At 41.3% G+C, this 25,447-nt stretch overlaps 1 protein-coding gene across 2 annotated transcripts; it reads left to right on the forward strand.

The window, feature by feature from the left end:
• The first annotated feature begins 329 nt into the window (after positions 1 to 329).
• HMGCS1 (3-hydroxy-3-methylglutaryl-CoA synthase 1) lies at positions 330 to 22,146 on the forward strand. 2 transcript variants are annotated; one of them, XM_045438747.1, is made up of 11 exons: positions 330 to 476; positions 6,192 to 6,252; positions 12,369 to 12,826; positions 13,153 to 13,278; positions 13,810 to 13,974; positions 15,357 to 15,522; positions 16,564 to 16,734; positions 17,209 to 17,315; positions 18,652 to 18,777; positions 19,019 to 19,182; positions 20,321 to 22,146. In XM_045438747.1, the coding sequence occupies exons 3-11, from the start codon at positions 12,379 to 12,381 to the stop codon at positions 20,408 to 20,410; spliced, it is 1,563 nt and encodes a 520-aa protein (XP_045294703.1). In that variant the 5' UTR covers positions 330 to 476; positions 6,192 to 6,252; positions 12,369 to 12,378; the 3' UTR covers positions 20,411 to 22,146. The 2 variants fall into 2 exon arrangements, with proteins under 2 accessions (XP_045294703.1, XP_045294712.1); XM_045438756.1 differs by lacking the exon at positions 6,192 to 6,252.
• Positions 22,147 to 25,447: the final 3,301 nt, after the last annotated feature.

Genomic DNA, 25,447 nt, shown 5'->3' on the forward strand with positions numbered 1-25,447 from the left:
CCCCAGTGGTGGGACGCGGAGACCTCATTGGCTCCCGTCTCCTCTCACTAAACTCCCATTGGTCGGAGAACCTCTCACTCCGTTCCTGTTGGCTCTCGCTGTCTCTCGCCGCTTTGTAATTGGCAGGCCGGCTCTCGGGCCACCCCACGTCACTCTCTCACCCCACTTCCTCGGCCCTCCAACTTTATCCCCGCCCCTTCCCCCGCCCTTCCAGCCACGAGGGAAAACCCTAGCAAGATCCCGCCTCTAGTTTTCTTCGGATTGGTAGAAGCCGGGCTGGGGGGCGGGCGCTGCCGGGCTACTCTGTGGGCCACGATTGGCTACTGGAACCACTGTCCAGCCTCCCACCGACTGCCGGCCTTGCCGGAGTCGGGTGGGTCGGCGGCTATAAAGCTGGTGGTGGAGGGGAGGCCCCGCGTACTGCCCTTTCGTGGCTTGCTCCCTTTCCACGACCACCACCCGGAGGTCACGTTTGGGTGAGTGCCTTGCGCCGAAGAGAGCTAAGTTGCTGCGGCGCTGCGGGCGGGCGAGGTGAGGGCCGGGCCGAGGCGGTGTCCTTGACTAGGCCCGTAGGAGGTCCTGCTTGGTTCGGGTGGGGAGGAGGTATGGACCCGGCCCGAGAGGAAGGGGCGCCGCGAGCCGGGCCGTGAGGGGCCTCCCCTGCCAGGGGTCCTGGGGCTCACCGCGGTAGGTCTGACGAGGGGCCGAGGAGTCGCAAAAGGGAGAAGGCGAAAGGGCGTTGAGGGCTAGGGTTCTAAATGACATAGCAAGGTGCTGGAGGTGCCGGGGACGTGGCTGTGATCGCCGGGAGGGGATTTGGGGGCAGGGAGGCGTATCAGGAGGGGACGATGAGATGGGCTGCCAGGACGTTCCTGGAGCTTTGGGTTAAGGGTAGACGCCGAAGGAGGGGGAAGATTATAATTAGATGGAGGCTTGTAGGTTGGCAAGTGGGTGTGTCCTCCTGCAGCCACATATAGAGAGTTGCTGGGAAGTGGGCATGACTTTTGTTCCCTGGCTCAGGTGCAAGAAAGCATCACAACCGTGATTTAGCCTGGAGGAATACTTGGGCTCTTGACTGCTTCAGGCAGCTTGCTTCAGATATCACAGATTCCGCCTCCCACCTTCCTGCCTCCATATTTTTTATGCCCATATTAAAAAAAAAAAAAAAAAGGTTTCCTTGGTGTTCTGAAATCCCGTACCTCCCTCCTGCTAATAGCTTCGGGGCCAGCCCGACCTGATATGGTGATGTAATGGGCAGGCACCCACAGGGCCTTCACACACAGTGGGTTTTGGATTAAGCCAGGGACATTTCAAAGCCAAGTATATGGTGTCTTTGAAAAACGTGCGTCCTGCTTTGACCGGTGGTGGAGAAAAAGATTACTCTCACCTACCCTGGAGGAGGGATTTGGACAACAGATAATGAGATTGTCTCTGCTTGTCATGTTTGCCCTATGGCCTTGGCCATCACAGGCTTTTTTTTTTCCGAGGCTCACCTCTGGGGCATGTCTTTCCTGCTCCTGATGCTCTTGTCATCCAGCTGCAGTAGAAGGAGATGTTCTGGCTGCTGCTAAGTAACATTTGCTCGATTACACGGATGAACTATGAAAAACAGTGGCAGGCTATGTGACAAAATTAAGACAAATGGAAGTGCTCATATAGTTAACAGGTTTTTCCTTCTGCGATGGAGCTTGGGCTTTCATTGTACAGATTCTGTTAGAAGGCGGATTGGAAGTCCTTAACATGGATCTGTGCCAAATGGTTCTTTGCATCTTGAGACGTCTAAGCCGTTTGTGTTCTTTCTTTGATCAAAACTTTGTTTTTAAAATTTCAGTTATTTTTGTGGGGGTGGGGAGGGTAGGGATAGCATATTTTTTGGAAGAGGAGAAAGACTTTATTTCCTTAGTGTTTAACCTTTGCAAGTCTCTTTCTCCTAAATGTGTAGGTTTATCCTTTATTCAGTTCTAGTTTAGTCAGGAACCCCAGTTCTCAGGAAGGTGTTTCCAATGGGGAGAAATTATGGGATATTATGTTTGAGGCCATAAAAGGCCACATCATCTACTGGTAGTTTCTGGGCCTTGCTTTTCATTTTGTTTTCTTTAAGTATTTATCTAGAGTGCTTTTATACCTTGTTATTCTTTTTTATTTTATTTATTTTTAATTTACATCCAAGTTAGTTAGCATATAGTGCAATAATGACTTCAGGAGTAGATTCCAGTGATTCATCCCCCTGTGTATAACACCCAGTGCTCATCCCAACAAATGTCTTCCTTAATGCCCCTAACCCATTTAGCCCATCCCCCCCCCCCACAACCCCTCCAGCAACCCTCAGTTTGTTCTCTGTATTTAAGAGTCTCTATGTTTTGTCCCCCTCCTTGTTTTTATATTATTTTTGCTTCCCTTCCCTTATGGTCATCTGTTTTGTATCTCAAATTCCTCTTATGAGTGAAGTCATATGATATGTGTCTTTCTCTGACTAATTTCACTTACCATAATACCCTCTAGTTCCATCCACATAGTTGCAAATGGAATACATTGTTATTCTTAACTGTGGGAATGACTAAGATTTTTTGATTTAATTGAGATTTTAGCTAGCTTTTCTGGAAGGAAGTGCAAAACCCTGATAATGATGTAATGTGTGTTTCCTGGGTACCCTAAAATTATTTAAACCCATAAAGCAGTGGAGCTGAAGGGAGATGCAGTTGAGGTTCTGGTTCGAGGAATTTGATCGGCTATATATGCAGAATCTATATTTAGTTTCATGTAGAAAGGAACAGAGTCTTATAATTTTTTGTTGGGTTACTAACAAACCAAATAGAAGGGTGTGATATTTTTATGTTTCTCAAGATGGTGGTATAGATTCAGAAGGTTTGAAAACATGTTACCCAATCTAATGAGAGGGTGTTAGGACTCAATTCTTAATAATCTATTCATTCTGACACTTGGCATGTGATGATCAGTTGCTGTCTGTCAATCGAGTGTAGATAGAGTAGAGGAGCTCAGTCTTCATCTTGGCAGGGTGTGTGCCTGGGGATGTATACATACGGGAATGTTGCTAAGACCAACTGACTCCTTACATTTTTCAGTAGAAAGCCACTCTTCTGAAACACCTTCTAGGCACTATTTGGGGCTGCAGCTCATTTACAAAGCGATAGCAAAAGGAACTGACTAATGAGGGCTGCTCTGTGTACTTGAATCTAAACGATTTGTCCTCTAATTGTGATAACTCCAAATTTAGCTCCTCAAAAACTGGCAGTAGAATGCCCTTTACTCCAAGGTCTCAAAGGGATTTCAAAAGAATCAAAATACACCCCCTCTCCCATTAGGAGCCTAGGAATCTAGTATGGGTAAGAAGACTGTCAATAACTAGTTTTCCATTGAGAGTAGAATATGAAGACTTCGAGTGAATCACATACTTGCTGTAGAAGTGCGGGACCCTGATGAGAAAACTCTAGGAAACCTTGCTGGAAGAGGCAGCTTAGAACAGGGCCTTGAAATAGGAGTAGAATTTATAAGCAGACCAGTAACTCTGGGGAGAGGCAGGAATGTCTGTTTTTTACTTAGAGAACTAGACCAGAGTGTACAGGCGTTGCCAAAGCCTTCACCGTAGTTTTGCTTGCTTGCTCCTAAGGGGGAAAGATGGCCAGCTCTTTCTCATGAGAAAGGGTGTCCTGGATTTCTCTCCTTTTATAGCGAAAAAGATCAGCAGGCAACTGCTTACCATTTATCATGGACCAAACTGTGTGCTGGGTGAACTTTTCTGACTACTTGTTTGAATCAAGGCTGTAGAGGGATGCCAAAGATGGAATTCAGAACTCTGAATAAACCCCAGGAGAAAGCATCACTGCATGAACCTGGTTGACCCTGGCAGTCTCAGCAGTTTTCAGTTTTAATCTTTGCCAAACTAGAAGTGCCTATATTGGGCCTCTGGAGGCTCCAAACAGGCTTTGTGGTAACAGTGCCCAGCCGCTTGCGGTTTATTAACTGCTTATTATCCTGACCCATGCTGCTCCATGATTTGCCCTGAAAGGACCTTCTGTTAGAAATAAGCTGATGGTCAGCTGGAGACTTTGGCCTTGCTGTTTCAGTCAGGATAGAGAACCCTTCTAGCAGTTGCAGAAGAGAAAGGAAATCCCTTTCTAATGGGTTATTCCCCAAAGTGGCATTTACACCCTCCATTTCCTTTCCTGGTCTCCTGGCCTCTTCTTCTCCTGGGAGCTTAAGTAGCACAGCAGTCCTCTGTGAATCTTTTTTCTTGTGTTTCTTTCTTTGCTCTAATGCCCTTTTCTCTGTCTCCTTTTCTTTCCCCTCTTCTCCTCCCTCTCCTCTCTTTCTCTTCCTCCCCTTTCTCCTCCTCCCCTCCTCTTCTCTCTGCCTGTCTCCCCCCACCCCCCCGAATTTAAATAATCAAAATTTAAAGAGGGAATATTGGAAGTTCAGGAGAAATTTCCTTGGGAAAATAGTGTCAAATACATATGCCTACATGGTTTCAAGAAGAAGTATTACTAAGTTATTTAAATAGTCTCAACATGGAAGGGGAATCATGTTTTCCCCTCACCAGTGAGGACTAGTCCCTGTGGTCTGCTTAATTTGCAGGTTACAAAAGCATAATTGAAATAGCAAAGAACAAAATGCAGGTTATTTCTCAAAGTGTATGTATAATTCTGTAATCAGAGAGATCTTTTGAAAAGTTTTTTTTTTTTTTTTAATGTTTTTTATTTTTGAGAGAGCATGAGCAGGGGAGGGGCAGGGAGAGAGGGAGGAGAGGATCTGGAGTGAGCTCTGCACTGACAGAAGAGAGCCCGATGTGGTTCTCAAACTCACGTACCGAACTGTGAGATCATGGCCTGAGCCAAAGTTGGATGCTTAACCAATTGAGCCACCCAGATGCCCCAAAGAGATTTTTTGGAATGTACTAGTCTTATCAGGGTTTATTTATTTGGGGTGGGGGGGTTAAACTTAATGAAATAAAAGGAACTAAATCTGGGAGGAGCTCTTAAATGTAATCATGTAAAAGAAATAAATCTTTACTAAAGTATTTACTAAAAATGATTCAGACTACTGAATGCGGTCTCTGGTTAATCAGTCAAGGGCAGACGCTAAGTTTGCCAATAATTACATGGAGAGAAAAGGTAATTGTGTTTTCGTTAATATAGGAACTATTGTCTCGAGCAATACTCCTTCAGAACAGATGGCCTGAAGAAAGTGCTCCAGTGTCACCTTCCTATTGCATTTCCACATAATTTAAATGATGATAAAGCTTAATGCTCGTTTGTCTTGATACTGCATGCTTATCTTTTTAACACAAGCACTATAGGGAAAATTACTTTTTAAAAAGTTGGGAAGGGTGAGGGCGGACCTGTTGAAAACCAGGAGCACAAGATTAAATACAGGAAGGTAATTAGGTCTTGCTAGAAAGATACATATTTCATTTGAAAAATTCTAAGAACTAGGATAATGATGAGTTGGTGCTTGATATTACAAAACATTTTTTAAGCTTATTTATTAATTTTGAGACAAAGAGAGCACGAGAGAATGAACATGAGCAGGGTAGGGGCAGAGAGGGAGAGAGAGAATCCCAAGCAGGCTCCACACTGTCTGCATTGAGCCCCAGCGCTGAGCGGATATGTGGCTCAATCTGATGAACCCGTGCAGTTATGACCTGACCCCAAATCAAAGAGTCGATCATTTAATTGACCGAGCCACCCAGGAGTCCCTTCACTCCATTTTATAGAAGAGGAAATTGAAGCTCAAAGAGGCACAAATCACTAAAGCCACCAACTCTTAAAAGTGTAGAGCAAGCTCTTGAATGTATCAGTCTCATTACTCCAGAGCTTGCTAGTCCTGTACAACTTATTGATATTTCTTTCCTTCAATTCTTAATAATGCAAAGTTAGTAAAGACAACTAACAACTCTCCCAGCATCACACTTGATTTAAAACCTGAATCGGTAATACGAACTTCGTATGTCAGGTCATTACCGGGACCAAACCTACCATTATAAGCACTAATGAAATAAGGTGGAGATGTTTAATAGGCTTTAAGTACCATTTTTCCAAGCAAAGTCAAATTTGTTCTATGGCATGTGATTGGGCAAGGAAATGCTTATTTGAACACACTTGGAATTGGAGTCATTATTTGAATTCGTGTGGTGGTTTATGACTTTAAAAGAAGTTCTTATTTGAAATTCCTAGTGCCTGAAGGAGGAACCAGAGTGACAGACCTGGAGACTGCAATCCTTTATCCCTCACACAGGTATGGCATCCTGTCGTGCTGCTGAAGGAAAGTGTTCCTTTCCAATGGAAGGGGGAGATTTAATTTTCATCCCAGGGCTAATAACCATTTGTGTGCCCCACACATTCTTAAAATCCATTACAGAGTTATACCTTATCTTTAAACACGACTTAATGCTGTAGTGCCTTGGGAGACCATTCAATTTTGTGATTGTCAGACTGATGTTTAAAATCTAGAAACTGATTTTTTTAAAAAGTGTGCCTTTTCTCTCCTTTTTAAAATTTTGAAAGAAAATTTCTGTATTTTATTATAAATGCAGAATAGAATCCCCATTATCCCACTTACATATTTTTTAATTGCGCATACAGTGCTCTGAAAAATAACGAAGTACCTTTTTATCGGCAAAAGGTTAAAAATATTTGAAGGGGATTTTTTAACTGTCAGATCTTTTTTTAAGTTCATTTATTTTGAGAGAGACAGAGAGGTGCGAGTGAGGGAGGGGCTGAGAGAGAGGGGAGAGAGAATCCCAAGTAGGCTCCATGCTCAGTGCAGACCCGACAGAGCCCGATGTGGGGTTCGATCCCTCAACTGTGAGACCATGACCCAAGCTGACATCATGAGTCAGATGGTTAACCATCTGAGCTACCCAGTCATCCCTAAACTGTCAGATTTTTCAACTATATTCTATTTAGAGTTTTTTTGTGGTATTTAGAATAGTGAATTAACCCATTCTGTATGGAGTTAACACCATAATGTGAAAATCTGAGATCTTTAGCTGGCTTTTTTCTTTTCCTTTTTATAATTTATTTTTGGCCTGCTTCAGAGAGCATTGAGAGGACAACACAAGAGCATATGCTTAATAGGACAGTTAAAAGTAAAGATTACACATCAGAAACTATACCATTCTTTTTGTTGTTTGAAATGCCATGGAAGCAATTACTTCCTTGTATTAATTTTCCATTCTTTTCCTACTTAATCTTACTCTCCCTTAATTTCAACCAAAAGCTAAATATTTCAAATTAGATGGCTTTTTATTGGGAATATAATAAACATCTTGGCCATCAAAACCCCTCAAACAATGAGCAATATTGATTGAGTCAGATACTGTAAAACTTTTTCCATACCAAGATTAGGGTCATGATTGACTTTCAACCTGATGTGAGTGGGTTAGTTAAGCTACATTTTTTACCCCAAATGAAACAAGGTACTTAGTTAACCCCTCGGAGGTTTAAGAATAACAGAGTTATACCTTATTTCTTAAGTACCGTAATATAAGAACTGATCAGAGCTGGTCAGATTATGGTAAATATGGATTAATTCTGGGATCAAAGCCTTGCATTATGGCTTCTTATAAACTGGTTTATACCTTCAGAAGATTGTATATATTTGTCCATTTTCTTTCCAAAAGCGTTGCAAGCCATTGGGCCAGGCAAGGGAAATCACAGTGTCCTCAGGACGTTTAGAGCAGTTTGGAGAGTTGTAAAGAACCTAAAGTGTCAGCTTGTGGGAAAGGCTGGGAAGGTGGGTGATCCTCCTGCCCCTGGTGACTTCGAGGATAGCATGTGGGAGGGGTTCCTCTTCTAGGGATATGGACTGGTCTTTGTTTTTAAACACTAGTTATAGAACTCTTTTCTGTGGATTATGCAGAGGACTTCATGTTATTTTACTATAAACTGAGAATCTGCCTAGTGACATTTTAGTTCCATTATGTCTTTATTTCAACTTCAGTGTAACGCAGTTTAGATGATCATAAACTGCTAGGTTTCCAAGGAAGAGGGGAAAGAATAGAAGAAGAAAACAGATGCCTCTCTGTTAATGTAGCCAATTTGACAGAATTTCTGTCTAGTCATGACGGTTGAGGATAGAAATCTGGGAGCCATCCTAAACACTTCCTTCTTTTCTTAACTTCTAGTCAATCACAATTTCTGCTAGTTTTTTGCTTCCATATCTTTTGAAGCTGTTCCTTCTTCACCCATCATGTAGTAATTGCTCTGGTTCATGACCTGTCTTCTCTGGACTGCTGTATCTGCTCCCCAACTCACATCTGTTCTCTACACAGCACCAGTGATTGTGCAAAATGTTGACTCTCAAAATTTTTGACCATGACCCTCAGTAAGAAATATACTTTATATTGCAACCCAGGGTATGTGTGAATAATTGAAACATAATTTTCATGAAAAAATTCTTAAATTTACTGTGTGCCATGCAATCTGATATTTTCTGTTCTTTACTATTACATTTTAAAAAATGTTGTTTGCCACCCACTAAATTGATTTCCAGAATTGGAAAAACACTGATCCAAACACTAATATGACCCAGGTCACTCCTGTTTAAAACCTTGATGGCACCTTAATGTCTTTATGATGAAGTTGAAGCTCCTTACCATTAGCATAGCAGAACTGTTATGACCTGACCCTGACCTAGTTCTACTGACCTATTACTTGTCTGATCTACTCCCTGGGCCTCACATTTCACTTAGTAAATTAGTAAAACTTTTCATAGTTCTTTGCTCTGTGCCATTATGTATGCTGTTCACCCTGTTGAAAATCTTCTACCACCATTTGCTTCTGTAGAGCTTTACTGATTACTCCTTACTCATTCCTAAGACTCAAGTCAGCACCAGTAACCAAGAAGCCTCTCTCCCCACTCTTGCCCCGCCACCAGGTTGGGTTGGGTAGTTCTCCATAACATAATCCGACTGTCTCTGCTGTTTCACTTGTTTAGTATTAGGTGTTTGTATCTTACACACAAGATGGTGAATATTTATTTGAAAGGGCAAGGGTTATCTCCTATGAAACTGGTCCCAAATGTTCGGCATATAACATGTTGTCATTGTTTAGGTGAATAAAAAAACATATACATAAGATTCTTGTATTTAGAAGGAAGATTCAATGATATCCCTTAAGACCTTTTTTTTTTTTTTTTAATGTTTGTTTATTTTTAGAGAGAGTAAGCATGAGCGGAGGAGGGGCGGGGAGAATCCCAAACAGGCTCTGTGCTGTCAGTGCAGAGCCTGACGTGGGGGGCTTGATCCCACAACTGTGTGATCATGACCTGAGCTGAAATCAAGAGTCAGACATATAACTGACGGAGCCCCCTAGGCGCCCCACCCTTAAGACCTTTAACTTAGATTTTGTGATTATATCTCTAGGGGCTTATTTTTTAAGTTTTAATATACTCATGACTTGATGGCTTATGGGCTCAGAGTAGATTATTACATGATTTAAGGATAACCTCTCTGTTTTAGATATCCTGTCAAGATTTCCATAATTAACAACTCACTATGGCCGTAGTTTGTAATTCGTTATACCTGATAATATACCAGTTTGCAGAGTGGCAGGGGACAAATGACATAAATATAGGATCTTATTTTCACGTTTAGGAGTAGTGAGTTGGTCAATGCTGTAGAAGGTTGGTGAACCAGTAGGACCCAGGTAACTCTCATAAGCTAAGACCTTTAGGTCAACGAAAACCAGAAATTCTGTCACCTAAATAGCACCTTCCAATTGTGTGGTGCCTAAAAAGGAAATTGAGTTGTAGAAGTTTATCTTTTTTAAGTTTATTTATTTTGAGAGAGAGCGGGGGAGGGGCAGAGAAAGAGGGAGATGGAGAATCCCAAGCAAGCTCCATGCTGTCAGCACAGAGCCTGGTGCAGGACTCGAACCCACCAATCGCGAGATCATGACCTGAGCTGAAATCAAGAGTTGGATGCTCAACTGACTGAGAGTCACCCCGGCTCCCCAAGTTGTGGAAGTTTAAACAAAGAAAAGGTTCTTTCTCTAAAACTAACAGGCTGTGCCATTCTTCAAAGCCTGACGACTATATTCTTCTGACTCCTGTGCCAGCTGGGTTCTGGGTAGACTGCCCATGGAAGTACTCAAGAGAGATTGGAAGGTGGGAAGAAGGGGCGGTCTTGTTGTTGTCAGTGGCGGTGGCAGGAAGGGTTGGGATGGGAGGGGTATCTTGGCTCTAGCTCAGTAGCAGAGGTGCTAGTGCTGACAGCCCCAGCGGCTTCAGCAGGAGTGTGAGCTCTGGGGATTTGAATAACCACCTTCCCCTTTTTGCTCCTCTAGCCCAGCCAACAAATTTGAAACCGTTTCCCTCTATTAAATTCTCCCCTGTGAGAAATAATTTAGAATAACTTCTCTTAATGAATACAATCTCTTAAAAAAATTGAGACTCCGGTAGGTCATGTGACTTGCCCGTAGGCAGGCACGTAGCAATGGTGCTGAGTGGCTAGCACATTTATTTTACTGTTAGTAAATAAATCTAGGCACTACTGAAAGTATGTATAGTGTGGCAATAGTTTTCTATAGTGCCCTTTTAAAAAAAAGAAGGGTGGTTTAAAAAAATTTTTTTTTTTAACGTTTATGTATTTTTTTTTAAATTTTTTTTTTTTCCAACGTTTATTTATTTTTTTGGAACAGAGAGAGACAGAGCATGAACGGGGGAGGGGCAGAGAGAGAGGGAGACACAGAATCGGAAACAGGCCCCAGGCTCTGAGCCATCAGCCCAGAGCCCGACGTGGGGCTCAAACTCACGGACGGTGAGATCGTGACCTGGCTGAAGTCGGACGCTTAACCGACTGCGCCACCCAGGCGCCCCAACGTTTATGTATTTTTGAGACAGAGAGAGACAGAGCATGAACGGGGGAGGGTCAGAGAGAGGGAGACACAGAATTGGAAACAGGCTCCAGGCTCTGAGCTGTCAGCACAGAGCCCGACGCAGGGCTCGAACCCACGGACCGCGAGATCGTGACCTGAGCCGAAGTCGGCCGCTTAACCGACTGAGCCACCTAGGTGCCCCAAGAAGGGGTGGTTTTAAGAGGTGTTATCTAGATGCCACATAAGTAATATATGGATTACCAGTTTTCAAATTTGAATCAGTTTTTTTTTTTTTTCCCTGATTTAGAAGCTAAGTGATACCTTGTGATCATTTGTTGCCTATATACTGGCTGTAGAAAGTATAGGATATTGGCATATCACCCTGTGATGGGTCCTGGAACTTATTTTTGCTTAAAATTTTAATCATATGGGTTCTGGGTGAGGGAGTAGGGTTCTTTATAATAACAGGGGCCTTGTACGGATTGATTTGGTAGACTTCTATAGTATGGCTTTTCTTTAAGTTTGTTTGTCTGTTTGTTTATTTATTTAGAGGCAGGGAGGGGCAGAGAGAATCCCGGGCAGGCTCCACACTGGCAGCGCAGAGCCCAGTGCAGGGCTCGAATTCATGAACTGTGAAACCATGACCTGAGCCGAAATCAAGATTCAGAGGCTTAACTGACTGAGCCACCCAGGCGCGCCTGATTTAACAATTTTTAAAGTCCCTTAAAGTCAATAGCTGTGAATAATCCATATATCTATGATGAGTGACTGACTGACTTATTTAAACGTTCTTGGGTGGCCAGGAATGGATTAGGTACTTGAATTCTGATTTGTGGACCATATTACTAATTGTCATTGTATTTTATCTTATAGTTCTTTACAACAGAAGAATCTTATTTGAGTTTCCTTTACCTTTAGTAATCATTTCTTAAATCTAAAGAGGTCCAGGGTTTTGTTTGTTTTTGCTTTTTAAAGATTTTATTTTAAGTAATCTCTGTGCCCAGCATGGGGCTCAAACTCATGACTCCGAGATCAAGAGTCGCACGTTCCATCAACTGAGCCAGCCAGGCACCCCTGAAAAGGTCTAGTTTTAAAAAAGGTGCAAATCTTTGTAAAAGACAATAATTTTAAATAATAGCATTCCATTCATACTACAATGACTACTTTCACGTATTAAAATTGCCCCTAATATAGTCAGTGGTATTGTAATAACATTGTGTGGTGACAGATGGTAGCTACACTTGTAAGCAGGGCATATTGCATGGAGTTGTCGAATGTCTATGTTGTACACCTCAAACTAATGTAACATTGTGTGTCAGCTATACTTCAATTAAAATAATATTAATAGTAATAATAATTATTATTATTATAAAATAAACTTGACTGCCCTAAGTAAAATATACTAAACTTAGAACCTAAATTAACATTTTGGGTGATAGTTGAACTTTTAATGTTGATGTCTTAAGTTTGAACTTGACAATCTGGAATTTATAACCTAAAACAACATTTTTTTTTCTGCTTTTCTTTCTCAAGCTCTTTCACCATGCCTGGGTCACTTCCTTTGAATGCAGAAGCCTGCTGGCCAAAAGATGTGGGAATTGTTGCCCTTGAGATCTATTTTCCTTCTCAATATGTTGATCAAGCAGAGTTGGAAAAGTATGATGGTGTAGATACTGGAAAGTATACTATTGGCTTGGGCCAGGCCAGAATGGGCTTCTGCACCGATAGAGAAGATATCAACTCTCTTTGCATGACTGTGGTTCAGAATCTTATGGAGAGAAATAGCCTTTCGTATGATTGCATTGGGCGTTTAGAAGTTGGAACGGAGACAATCATCGACAAATCGAAGTCCGTGAAGACTAATTTGATGCAGCTGTTTGAGGAGTCTGGGAACACAGATATAGAAGGAATAGATACAACTAATGCATGCTATGGAGGCACAGCTGCTGTCTTTAATGCTGTTAACTGGATTGAGTCCAGCTCTTGGGATGGTATGTTACATGTTATATGTTACATGTTACTCCAAAGAAACTCTCCTTGAGGATGCATAGGCCCAAACGACCTTTTAATTAATGCCATATGCAATCTTGCCAGTTACGCTTGTTTGAATATGCTCAGAAATATAGCTCTTTCAACTAATCTGAATTATAAACTCGTTATCTTTATCATGTAGGACAAAATTATAAAAATTTGGAATATTTTTTTCTTTGCCAAAGATGAGGAAAGCACATTCTAGAAAAATAGAAGACTTCAGTTTATATGTGTGATATTTATAGTGGTGATCACCTTCTTATATATTAACAAAAATATTTTTCAGGACGGTATGCCCTGGTGGTTGCAGGAGATATCGCTGTCTATGCCACAGGAAACGCTAGACCTACAGGGGGAGCTGGAGCTGTTGCTCTGCTCATTGGGCCAAATGCTCCTTTAATTTTTGAGCGAGGTGAGTGTTTGAGAGAGCATTTCTTTTTTTATTAGCAAAGTGTGCCAAGAAAGTTGAAAACAGAAACAGAAGCCGGTATTTACTGAGTGTTCATTAAATGCGGGTACTGCCTGCTCAGTGCTTTATTTGTGTTATTGTATTTAGTCTTTACAGCGATTTTATGAGGTAAGTAACATCATTCTCATTTTACAGAGAAGTAAGATGGGTTTAAGTAACAACCAAAAAGAGCAACTGGCCCATAGTCACTCATTAGTGACAAGTTTAATTTGTTTTCAGTTCAGTAGAGCAATTGTGATGTCCCATTTAGACGTATGAAGCTTGTGTAAAATGTTGCAATGAAAGAAGTCTTAGGCCTATCCATGGATACTGTTGTTTCATTTCAATTACATGTTGGTCTCACCTTGTGATTTCTATACTGCAAGTGGCAAGAGTAGATTATTAAGGAAAGTCCCCATATAATGGGATATGCTTACTAACATACAAACATCAAGAAGCAGAAATACATATCATCTTCCTTTTTTGTTCTAATAGGACTTCGTGGGACGCATATGCAACACACCTATGACTTTTACAAGCCCGATATGCTTTCTGAATATCCTATAGTAGATGGAAAACTCTCCATACAGTGCTACCTCGGTGCATTAGACCGCTGCTATGCTGTCTACCGCAAAAAGATCCGTGCGCAGTGGCAGAAAGGTGGGTTTCATCCATTCTCCTTGGTTTTGGTATCTGTTGAGGGCAGTGTGATATACTAAGTATCTTTGGTGAGATGTTGCTTTGTAGGAGTCCTTTATTTGTGTCCTTTAACCATTTCTTCCTCACCTACCAGATTGCATTTTCCCATAGTTTTTGGGAATGTGTAATTTGGGAAAACAGGTAAGCTTTGGAAATGAGGTATGTCTATGCAAAAATACTTAGATTTATCCTCAGTAAAAAATTAAAACTAGGGTTAAAGAAAGTGACTTGGGGGCACCTAGGTGGCTCAGGCAATTAAGTGTCCGACTCTTGATTTCAGCTCAGGTCAGGATCTCACGGTTCATGAGTTCGAGCCTTGTGTTGGGCTCTGAGCTGACAGTACAGAGCCTGCCTGGGATTCTCTCCCTCCCTCTACGGCCTACCTGGGATTCTCTCTGCCCCTCCCCTGCTTGTGCTGTCTGTCTGTCTGTCTCTCTCTCTCTTTCAAAATAAAAAAACTTGAATTTTGTTCATCTTTTGACAGGTATTTTTATAAGGCTTTAGTTTGCAACTGTGATCCAGAGCAAACACTAATGAAAATAAATTGCTGAAGTGACTCCCTCCGCCCCATAGGTTGTTTGCATTTGACCTGTGAATTCATACTTGCTTTTTCAGTGTCCTCATTAATCTCTATCTTTAATCCTAAAAAAAGTTCTTGAGATATACTCAAAAGTACGGTATTTGAATTAGTGCTATTAAAACACACAGTATCATATAAATCGGGCTTTTTCCATAAACTAACTTTGCTTTATAGAGGTTGTGAGTGAGGGTTAAAAATTGAATAACATGGTAAGATTGAATAACATAGTAATATTGAATGGCATAGTAAGATTCATGGTGGTCCTGGAGAAGAAGCATTCTTGCATTGTGTAAAATGTCATACTGTTTAACAGTATTTAACAATACAGTGATTTTCTAGCTTTTTATTAGGATCCATAGTGAGTACATTCTACTTTGTCTATGCTTGCTAAACAGAAACAAAAATATCATGAAATTACTTATCCATGCCACAAGTTATACAGTTTGCTATTTTCTACTGTATTGTCTTTCATTAAAAAAATACTCTAAGGTTAAAAAAGAAACAAAACAAAAAAAGCTGGCCCCAACCCACTAAATTAATTACAGACTCTTAAGTATGGAAACAGTGATGTGGTAGTGGATATTGTTCTATCTCTGGATGTCTTTTTGATCTGCATTTTAAGCCATTAGAGATTATTTCATTATACAGTATATTTTTGGTTGCTTTTTAAAGATATAAGAACATCGTAGCCTTGTTCTAAAATCAGCCTTCCAAAGATAGTGGTTTAAATGAATTTCATAATTTCTTTGTGTTTCTCTTTCAGAGGGAAATGATAGGGATTTTACCTTGAATGATTTTGGTTTCATGATCTTCCACTCACCCTACTGTAAGCTGGTTCAGAAATCTCTAGCTCGGATGTTGCTGAATGACTTCCTTAATGACCAGAACAGAGATAAAAACAGTACCTATAGTGGCCTGGAAGCCTTTGGGTAAGAGGAGTTGTTATGATTTTTTTTCCTTCTGTGTGAGAGTATCATTATTTTTTTTTTTTTTAATTTTTTTTTTTTTCAACATTTATTTTTTTGGGGACAGAGAGAGACAGAGCATGAACGGGGGAGGGGCAGAGAGAGAGGGAGACACAGAATCGGAAACAGGCTCCAGGCTCTGAGCCATCAGCCCAGAGCCCGACGCGGGGCTCGAACTCACGGACCGCGAGCTCGTGACCTGGCTGAAGTCGGACGCTTAACCGACTGCGCCACCCAGGCGCCCCGAGAGTATCATTATGTTTACAGACATGAAAATTTTAGAGTCAAAAGGATCTTAAAAGTCATCTAGTCTAACCCATCTATGTCATTAGTGAAGAAACAGAGTCCCAGACAGGTGGTGGCTTATCTACATGAATTCTTTAGTTATTTCTCATATTTTCTGGTTTCCTCCTTTTAGATCTGTTCCTGTTGTCACCATAATAATATAGCCTGATGAGTGCTCATATTTACTACTACAGCCTCTTAAATCTTTTCCCTGCCTCTCAAGTCCCTGTGCCCCATCCCATCTCACACGCTGCCGCTGTCAAAGTCGCCTTTCCTACTCCTTCCACATTTTCCCCACTCTTAGGGCTCCCTAGAATGCCATGCCTGTTCCTTCTTGCCTGTGGCCCTTCTACGTCTAATAAAATTCTACTCAACTTTTTAAGACCTGGCTCCTGTAATATCGTGACTTTTCTAACTAAATAGACATTATTATGGACTTGAAAGAGTAGTGTATTCAGCTTGGTGACGACGAAGCTTTAGTGAGTTTATAAACCCACTAGATTTAAGTTGTCTTAACATGATTATAAAAAACTTCAACCAAAAAGACTGTATGTGTGCAACTGTTACATCTTCCATAACCATTAGCATGTTGCTACTTGGCTTTTAATAAATAAGGAAACTAAATCATACACACAGATTAGAATATTAGTTACGTCCACTAGTATAATAAAAATGTAGTCTTTGAGCATTGTAAGATGGTCTTTGTTCTTAATCTTTCAGGGATGTTAAATTAAAAGATACCTACTTTGATAGAGATGTGGAAAAGGCATTTATGAAGGCTAGTTCTGAACTCTTTAATCAGAAAACAAAGGCATCTTTGCTCGTGTCAAATCAAAATGGAAATATGTACACATCATCAGTGTATGGCTCCCTTGCTTCTGTTCTGGCACAGTAAGTACCCATTTCGGCTGCTTCACTCCTCTCATTTGGGGATGTTCAATTTCGAAGACTGAAGCTACTGGCAGGCATGTTGTTGGCAGGTCCCAGGATGACATTTTATTGCTAGGCTCTCTACCTACTGTCCATTGACCTAAAGAGAAATGGGACGAGGCTGCAGTTACTCCTGGGTACTTCGTTTCATACTGGTTTTCCTGGCTGCTGTTCTCGTGGTCTTCTTACTCTTGACCCGCAGTTGAACTGTAAATCCCTGGTTGGCAGAGTAACTTATTTTATGACATGATAACTTTCATAAAGCCCCATCATTCCCAAAGAGGCGAATAGTCTTGTTTCCAGTGTGCTTGTTGTAAAGCGCTAGGTTGGCTTCCTGCGGCTACAGGATGAATTTTGACTCCCGACTCAGTCTTCCCACACCTTGTAGTTTTAGACCAGTGGGACTTTTTCATGACATTTCTTCCCTCTGCGCAGGTACACGCCTCAGCAGCTGGCAGGAAAGAGGATCGGTGTGTTCTCTTACGGTTCTGGCCTGGCTGCCACCATGTATTCCCTTAAAGTTACGCAAGATGCCACACCAGGTAAATGCCAACACTCCCAACGAGTGTGTATCGAGAAGCTGCCGTACCAGGGTCCATTCAGCGGGCTTCCCAAGTGAGCGCTTGAATCTGTCCCACAGATAATTACATTTGAATCTTCATCACTTCTTTCAACGTCGCCAGAGTTTTACTCTTGAATGATCTGCCTTAACTGGGTAAATAAATGGCAGGATTATGTCTGAGTTGGGAGATCTTTTTCCCTCTCATCTGAGTCAGAAAAAATATATAATGAGCTTAAAAAATCTTATTATGGCGGGGTGCCTAGGGGCTCAGTCAGTTGAATGACCATCTCTTGATTTCAGCTCAGGTCATGATCTCATAGTCTGTGAGATTGAGCCCCATGTTGGGCCCTGTACTCAGCACTGAGCCTGTAGCCTGCTTAGGGTTCTGTCTCTCTCCCTCTGCCCTCCCCTGATCACGAGTGTTCTCTCTCTCTCTCTCTGAATCTAAAAATAAAGAAAAAGAAAGAAAGAACACAATACTGCACTATACTTCCTCCTCCCCAACAGTTTTAAAAAATATATATTTTTAGAGGTTTTATTTATTTTTGAGAGAGAGAGCTCAAGGGGGGAGGTGCAGAGAGAGAGGGGGATAGAGGATCAGAAGCCAGCTCCGTGCTGACAGCAGACAGCCCGATGTGGGTCTCGAACTCACAAACCTCAAGATCATGACCTGACCTGAAGTCGGATGCTCAACCGACTGAGCCACCCAGGCGCCCCGTTAAAAAAAAAAAAAAAAAAAAAAAATCTTATTATGGCATAGTGTTTGACTTTTCCTTCTTCAGCAAGTAACTATTTTTATCCTTTGTGTCAGTTTTAAAGCATTTATAACCAGCGGATATAGGTAGGGAAAGGGATGCATATGTGTTTACCACAGGCAACTTTTGAGTCTGATCATACGAGTAATAGCAAATCGTTTCTTTTTGGTTTGGTTTTATACTAAGATATTTGATTTTTATAGGTTTCTAGTTTTTGGCTTATATTTTGAGAAACTTTTGTCCCTTCCCTGAGTAGGAAGGAGCAAAACATGAAGAAAAACTGGTGGAAGACTTGGCATTACTCTAAGACTGGATCATGTATTGACCATAGACAAGTTACTTATAGTTTCAGATCCCACTGATTTCCCGACTTGTCTATTGTCTGATACCAAACAAATGTCATAGGGAGGCTGCACCAAACAAATACTATCATATCTTTCAATTAAACAATATCAGGTAGTTCTACAAGGAACAAAAAGATGTTTTTCCATTTGGTAGCATTTTGTTCAGGCTTTGGGGCATGCTACTTTTGTCTTTTAATTTTGGTGTTTACTGTTTTAGGGTCTGCTCTTGATAAAATAACAGCAAGTTTATGTGATCTTAAATCAAGACTTGACTCAAGAACTTGTGTGGCACCAGATGTCTTTGCTGAAAACATGAAGCTCAGAGAGGACACTCATCACTTGGGTAAAAATACCAAATTGTGTTTAAACATTTAGGTATATACCCAAAAGCCTATTGGAGGGCTCTAATAATATTACACGTATTAAACATGTTACACGTAAGATAAGGATATCTAGGCTTTATTCGATACTAATCTGGTATCAGTAAAAATTGTGGGGAAATATGCAACTTTTTATCTCTAGTTTTATTACCAGGTGAATTGTATACCATAACTAACGTTTCATATTCTCTTCCTTTCCTTTAGTCAACTATATTCCCCAGAGTTCAGTAGATTCACTCTTTGAAGGAACATGGTACTTGGTCAGAGTGGATGAGAAGCACAGGAGGACCTATGCCAGGCGCCCCTCTCCCAGTGACGACACCCGGGGGGAAGGAGTGGGACTTGTGCATTCAAGTACAGCCACTGAGGTGGGTAAAGCTCGTCGTGCTTGCTCTCTGCCTTTGACAGCGTAAGAAATTTCCATCCCCACATCTCCGGGGGACCCGAGACTGAGCCACCTAAAGGAATGTCGAGAAAGCAGAGTAATTCAGAGCTAGGGCTCTGGTGTTGGATTCCAGCTGTACCATTTTCTACTGTATGAAGTGCTTTGCACTCAAATTATTAGCAGTTTGAAAATGGATAGTAAATACTAGGTTTTATTAAGAATACCAACATTTAAAGGAAAACTGATGTAGAGAGAAGGCTCGTTTTGTGGTAATGTCTTGGTGAGAGAGGAGCCCCCCACATCTCTTCAGGCCATTGTCAAATCTCTATAAATTGTCAAGCAGCAACAATAATAGCAATGATTTGAACTCCTATTATATGCTAGGAACTTCATTTACATTTTATTTTTTTAATGTTTATTTGTTTTTAAGAGCAAGAGAGAGAGACCAGGGAGGTACAGAGAGAGAGGGAGACAGAGAATCCTAAGCAGGCTCTGTGTTGTCAACGCAGTGCCCGATGTCGGGCTCGAACTCACGAACTGTGAGATCATGACCCGAGCCAAAATCAAGAGTCAGATGCTTAACCGACTTAAGCCATCCAGGCGCCCCTATTTACATTTTCTAATTTAGTCCTTACAAAATCCATCTTGAGTAAATGATGCTATCCCCATTCTACAGATGAAGCTGCAAGAAGTTAGATGATTTGCCAAGTCAAGGCCACGCTTTAAACTAAGGACTTTATGACCTTGAAGTTGTTTATTTTATCTGCTCATCACAAACTTGATGAATGTATAGGCTCGCTTCTTGCTCTTACACAAATTAGGTAGCAAGTCGTGGCGCTAGAGCCAGAGTTGGCAACGCAGGAGTAGCAAGTAGAATACTGTGTATGGAAGGTCTCGGTGGTCTTCTCTCCCTCGCTCTATGAGTATTTGTGTATTACTTCACCATTAGGTAAAGAATCACTATTTAGTTCCTTCCCTGAAAGGTTCTATAGGATATGTGTTTAGCATCAACCTCTCCAAAGTTGTCCTTTCTCAGGTTTTTCTTTAATGAGAATTTTAATTAGCACTCTATCTCTAAAAAAACCCCAAGGAGTCAACAACTCTTTTTCCTTCGATTTTAGCACATTCCAAGTCCTGCTAAGAAAGTGCCAAGGCTCCCTGCAACAGCGGCAGAACCCGAAGCGGCTGTCATTAGTAACGGGGAGCATTAAGATAATTGTGTGAAGTGGAAGACTTAAGTCAGTGTGGGTTCGGGTAGGGGGTATGTATGAGAACAGTTCTGGGAATGGGATGTCTGGGGACGATTTTAAAGGATTACATGTTATGTAACTTTTTATGTGACTGACATGGAGCCTGGAAAACTATCGTGTTCTTGGGAAAGTCTCTTTGCTCAATTTGCTAACATGCTTCCTGTCGTGGTCTAGCCAATGCTTAATGTACCGGAATGATGTTTAAGGGCTCTGTAAACTTCATACCTCTCTGGCCATTTGTATGCATGAAGCTTAATTTTTAAATGTGGTATGACGAATTGTGCGCTTTGGGCGAAGAAAGCAGAGGTACTGGTCTCCGATTTTAATTTTTTTAAACACGTAAGAATTTTGTACTTTGAACAAACAAGCTTACTGAAAGTACCTGTGGTTTTTGAAAAAAGTTTCTAGTTCAGGGCGTATGGTCTTAAAATGTGATATGCACAAACCCTGTTTAAAAATGGCAAGACAAACCTGCTCTTTTTCTATAATTTATAAATCCTGAAGAGGGAGAAGAGTTGGGATGATATGGCACTGGTTCTGGAAACCGGAATGTTGCTTTAAATCCAGGCCAGCAGGGATGAGTTATTGCAATGACCTCTGTGAACAGAGAGATGCTAGCGTTGAGTGGACGTTTGGCATAGACAGCGTGCTGCACTGGGAGCTATGGCTGTACCTCTGGGTCTGCTTCTGGATCGTTGGCTCAAGGTGGATTATGCTGAACAACACAGATGTCGGTGGAGCTGTGTATGAGGAAGTGTTGGGATCCTTCTTTGCACCTTATTTTGAAGAATAAGTAAAACATCTTTCTGGCTGACTTTAAAACTTTTAAAACAAAATGGAAGGATGAGGCAGGGCATTATTAGGTTACTTCTGATGCTTCAGTGTTATAAATTCACCTTAAAGACTGACAGCCTAAATTCATGGTGTAAGTATTCCTTTTTTCTTTTTTTTTCTTTTTTTGTTTTCTTTTTTGGGTATCTTTTCAATGAAAAAAACAAAAACAAAAAACTGCAACCCACGTTTTTATATAGTATGTCCAGCCAAAAAGAGTATTCCATTTCAAGTTCTGGAAGTAGGATTTATAAAGCCTTTTTTTAGACTTTCACCTTAAAAAACCAACAAAAACTATCACATAGGATGAATAAGAAGACTGGTTAGATCGTTTTGTAGATCTTCTTGGTGCTGAATATGACATGAGCCTTATAGATTGTAACATAGAGATAGTTGGAACTAATGTACAGAACTCAATTTTTTAAACTTTATTTGCTGTTAAATTCTGTGAAGTTTCAGTTATCTCAGATAAACTTACACAAATATGAACTGTAATGTTTCAGATTGCAAGGTAATATGTAATGTAGTGTTTGTAAAATACTCTTGTCTAATATTAACTAGTGGTATTTTGATTTGTACAGTCATAATTTGTTAAAATGACTTCATTTTAACATCTACTGATGTAGGTTAATAATGTAAGTTCACATTTAAAGATCAATGGGAAAATGGTGCATGTAAGACTTTCACAAGTATTGGGAGTTTGGTATGTTTTGAAAAGAGTTAATTTAACTTTTGGGTGTCAGGAAATGGGTTTCTCAAAGTCCATTGCCGGCAATGGGCAAAAGCCTGGTGAAATTGTCAGAGCATTAACTGTACACCTCATCAACAGTGAGGTGAATAACTTTGAATAAAGTTTTAGAGAAATATTTCAGATATTTGAGTATTCTTTTTTTTTCCCTCCTGAACTAAGAATTTAGGCAAGAAATCAGCCAAGGTGCTATTTCTAAATATGGGCATTTGTTTCATTTCATTTCATTCATTCACTAATTTATTCATTCATCACTCAGCAAACATTTGGAAACCTGATATAAGCAAGGCACTCTGCTTAGGTCAGAATTAAAGAGTTATAAGGCATAATGTCTTGTCCTCAAGGAGCGATTCATCTAGTGTGGAAGAATTTGTACTCATAATTTATTATTCTTACCTTTTAAACAAAGTGGGTGGTCAGCATGTATAAATTTGGCTGTAAATATTTATGAAGAGAGTTACTGTGTTTTCCCGGAAACAACCTAAGATTAAGAGTTACCAATTAAAGATCAAACTTTACAGCCAATGAACTGCTTCCAACCAGCAAGAGCCTCCAACGTAAGAGTCACGTGGTGCTGGTGCTCCCAGGGGTTTTATAGAGAATTTTCACATTGGCAGTAATACTGGACCAGATCATCTCTAAGAGCCGTATCAACTCTTAGGATTGTATGAATTAGGAATTAACCCAGATTATTTGCTAATCCCAATCAGCTCATATCATCGTGTCACATCTACATTCAATACTTAGTGATAATTTCTTAACCTTCTGGGTTTTTGTTTTTATGAACACTAATGAGTAAGTTTAAGATTAGCAGTAGATCAAACTCAAACGTATGCAAACCAGATACTTTTGATCCTCCTGTGATTCAGTTGAAACGCTTCTTCCCTTACCTCCTGTTTGAAATGTCCTGAAAGAAACACTAAAGACGTCAATAGAGCAAGGAATGAGTGTAAGAGGGTCTTGAAATCATTTCAGGCGAGGTAATCTTGACATCAAAACGAACACTTTTCTTTAAAATTTCCAGCAACAGGGGCGCCTGGGTGGCGCAGTCGGTTAAGCGTCCGACTTCAGCCAGGTCACGATCTCGCGGTCCGTGAGTTCGAGCCCCGTGTCGGGCTCTGGGCTGATGGCTCAGAGCCTGGAGCCTGTTTCCGATTCTGTGTCTCCCTCTCTCTCTGCCCCTCCCCCGTTCATGCTCTGTCTCTCTCCCAAAAATAAATAAACGTTGAAAAAAGAAAATAATTTAAAATTTCCAGCAACTACTTTTAATTAAGTCCTAGGTTCCTTGTGTTTTTCCAAATTGGTGGTCAAAGAAAACAGTCGTCCTGTGATTCCCCTCCCCCAAATTATTATAATGGTAGTAATTTGGTGCTGAAGATTATGAGTAGCAATCCTCAAGAAGTTTATAGATCATCAGAGTTCTGGCTTATAATAATAATACATTTTTATTTTAAATGTTTAGAAGTAAAAAGGAATTCATCTTTTACTTTGCCCATGTTTCATCATTGTGCAAGCCTCTATAGTAAAAAAAAAAAAAAAAAAAAAAAAAAAAAAGGAGGGGCACCTGGGTGGCTCAGTTTGTTCAGGGTCTGACTAGCTCAGGTCATGATCTCACGGTTTGTGAGTTCGAGCCCCGTGTCGGGCTCTGTGCTGTCAGTTCAGAGCCTGGAGCCTGCTTCGGATTCTGTGTCTACCTCTCTCTCTGCCCCTCCCCCATTCATGCTCTGTCTCTCAAAAAATGAATAAACGTTAAAAAAATTTAAAAAAAAAAGGAAAAATTAAAATTTTGTTAGACTGATTTTACAAAAGCATCCCTGTGCCTCCATGTCTTTCAAATGCTATTAAGCAAGCACCTCCAACCCACCTTAGCAAAACTCTTGATCTTTAGGGCCTCAAGAGTTGCTTCCTCCCTGAAGGCTGCCTAGACTGCATATGTGCTTACTGCAAATGTGCTTACATTTCACTCTATCAAATTCCTTATTCAGGCTTGCAAACTCCTAGAGGATCTGTTCTCTGCCTACTTCAACTCAGTACCACACTCACCAAGATTTACAATGTTTCCATCTACCCTGTCTTCTCCGTTCCTCAAAATGTGCCAGGTTTATTCAGGCCTTAAAGCCTTTGGTCTATGCATCAGAACCCTTCGACACATTTCAGATGCTCTCTGCCTTGCCTTCAACTCCAGCCACAAGAGTGGCAACTGTCTCCATTCAGTTTTTGCCCAGGACCCCAGAGAATATAACATCTCCCTTTGGATTCCCGCTAAAGACCTTTCGCTTCAGCCTCACTGTGATGTGGGGTCCCCACAGAACTCACTTGGCACTAATTTCAACAGGCTGCAAGTGCAGAGGAGTTAAGTTCCCACGGCCACCCTTGACCAATGATGGACCTTTGGCTGGCGGATAAATGTTTCCTCCTTTTCTCCCTTGGGCAGACAGTTCTGAGAAGCATTCCAGAAGTTTCCTCAGAAGATCCTACAGAATCAACCACCAGTTGGCCCATGGCCAATTTGCGGTGCATCCTTATGTGGCTTTCCTCTATTCGGTTTTACTCCTGTGCATCTCCTGCATCCTGGGTCATTTCCCAAATATGTGAGTTGCATGTAAGCTTTTGTCTCGGGCTTTTTTTTTTCTTTTCTTTTCTCTCTCTCTATTTTTTTTTTTTTTTTTTTTTTAGAATCCAGGCTAAGGCAATTGATACCCAGAATAGCCCTATAATGCAGACCCTCAGGGTAGGAGTTGAGGGCTGGTTTACTCACCAGTCATGGCAATCACCCCATTGCTGTTTGTAGTAGGCATATGACCCCCCCCCCCCCCTTCCACATCCCCAAAGATGACCATCTCTAGAACGTGTGAATATGTTTACCTTACTTGGCAGAAGCAAATGTCATTAAGGACCTTGAGCTGGGGAGATTATGCTAGGTGGTCTGGATAGGCCCATGCTAACCATGCAGGCCCTTAAAAGCAGAGAACTTTTCTGGGCTGTGATCAGAGGGAGATGTGAGTTACAGAAAGATGGTCAGAGAGATGTAACGTCGCTGACTTTGCAGATGGGGGACCGGGGCCACAAACCAAGGAATGTGGATAAGGAATTTGACAATTCTTTATCAAAGTCCAAGCCTTGGTAAGAAGAGATTGGGATACTGGGGCCTGAGTTAGTAACCACAGTGTAGATGAACCTGAAAATGCTGAGAACAAGATTCTGCTTACACAGGACTGGCAGAAGCCGCTGTTCTCCCTTGCCTGGAGCCCCTGCCAAGGTCTCTGGTGAGGCAGATGCCTGCAAGCTGAGGCATGACCTCCTCGAGACCATCTTCCAATACCCTTATTATTCTCCAAACCCAGAACCAGGTCAGGCCTCAACAGCTGCCACACAGACTGAGGAGAGAAATACAGTGTCTGTGTGGGAAGAAGTAGCTT

The sequence above is a fragment of the Leopardus geoffroyi genome, chromosome A1, assembly GCF_018350155.1.
Source record: "Leopardus geoffroyi isolate Oge1 chromosome A1, O.geoffroyi_Oge1_pat1.0, whole genome shotgun sequence".
Classification (NCBI taxonomy): domain Eukaryota; kingdom Metazoa; phylum Chordata; class Mammalia; order Carnivora; family Felidae; genus Leopardus; species Leopardus geoffroyi.

Coding starts and splice junctions, on each gene's coding strand:
- HMGCS1 (XM_045438747.1), top strand. CDS start 12,379: ATGCCTGGGTCACTTCCTTTGAATGCAGAAGCCTGCTGGCCAAAAGAT. Junction 13,975..15,356: donor CCGTGCGCAGTGGCAGAAAG/GTGGGTTTCATC, acceptor TTTCTCTTTCAG/AGGGAAATGATAGGGATTTT. Junction 15,523..16,563: donor AGTGGCCTGGAAGCCTTTGG/GTAAGAGGAGTT, acceptor TTAATCTTTCAG/GGATGTTAAATTAAAAGATA.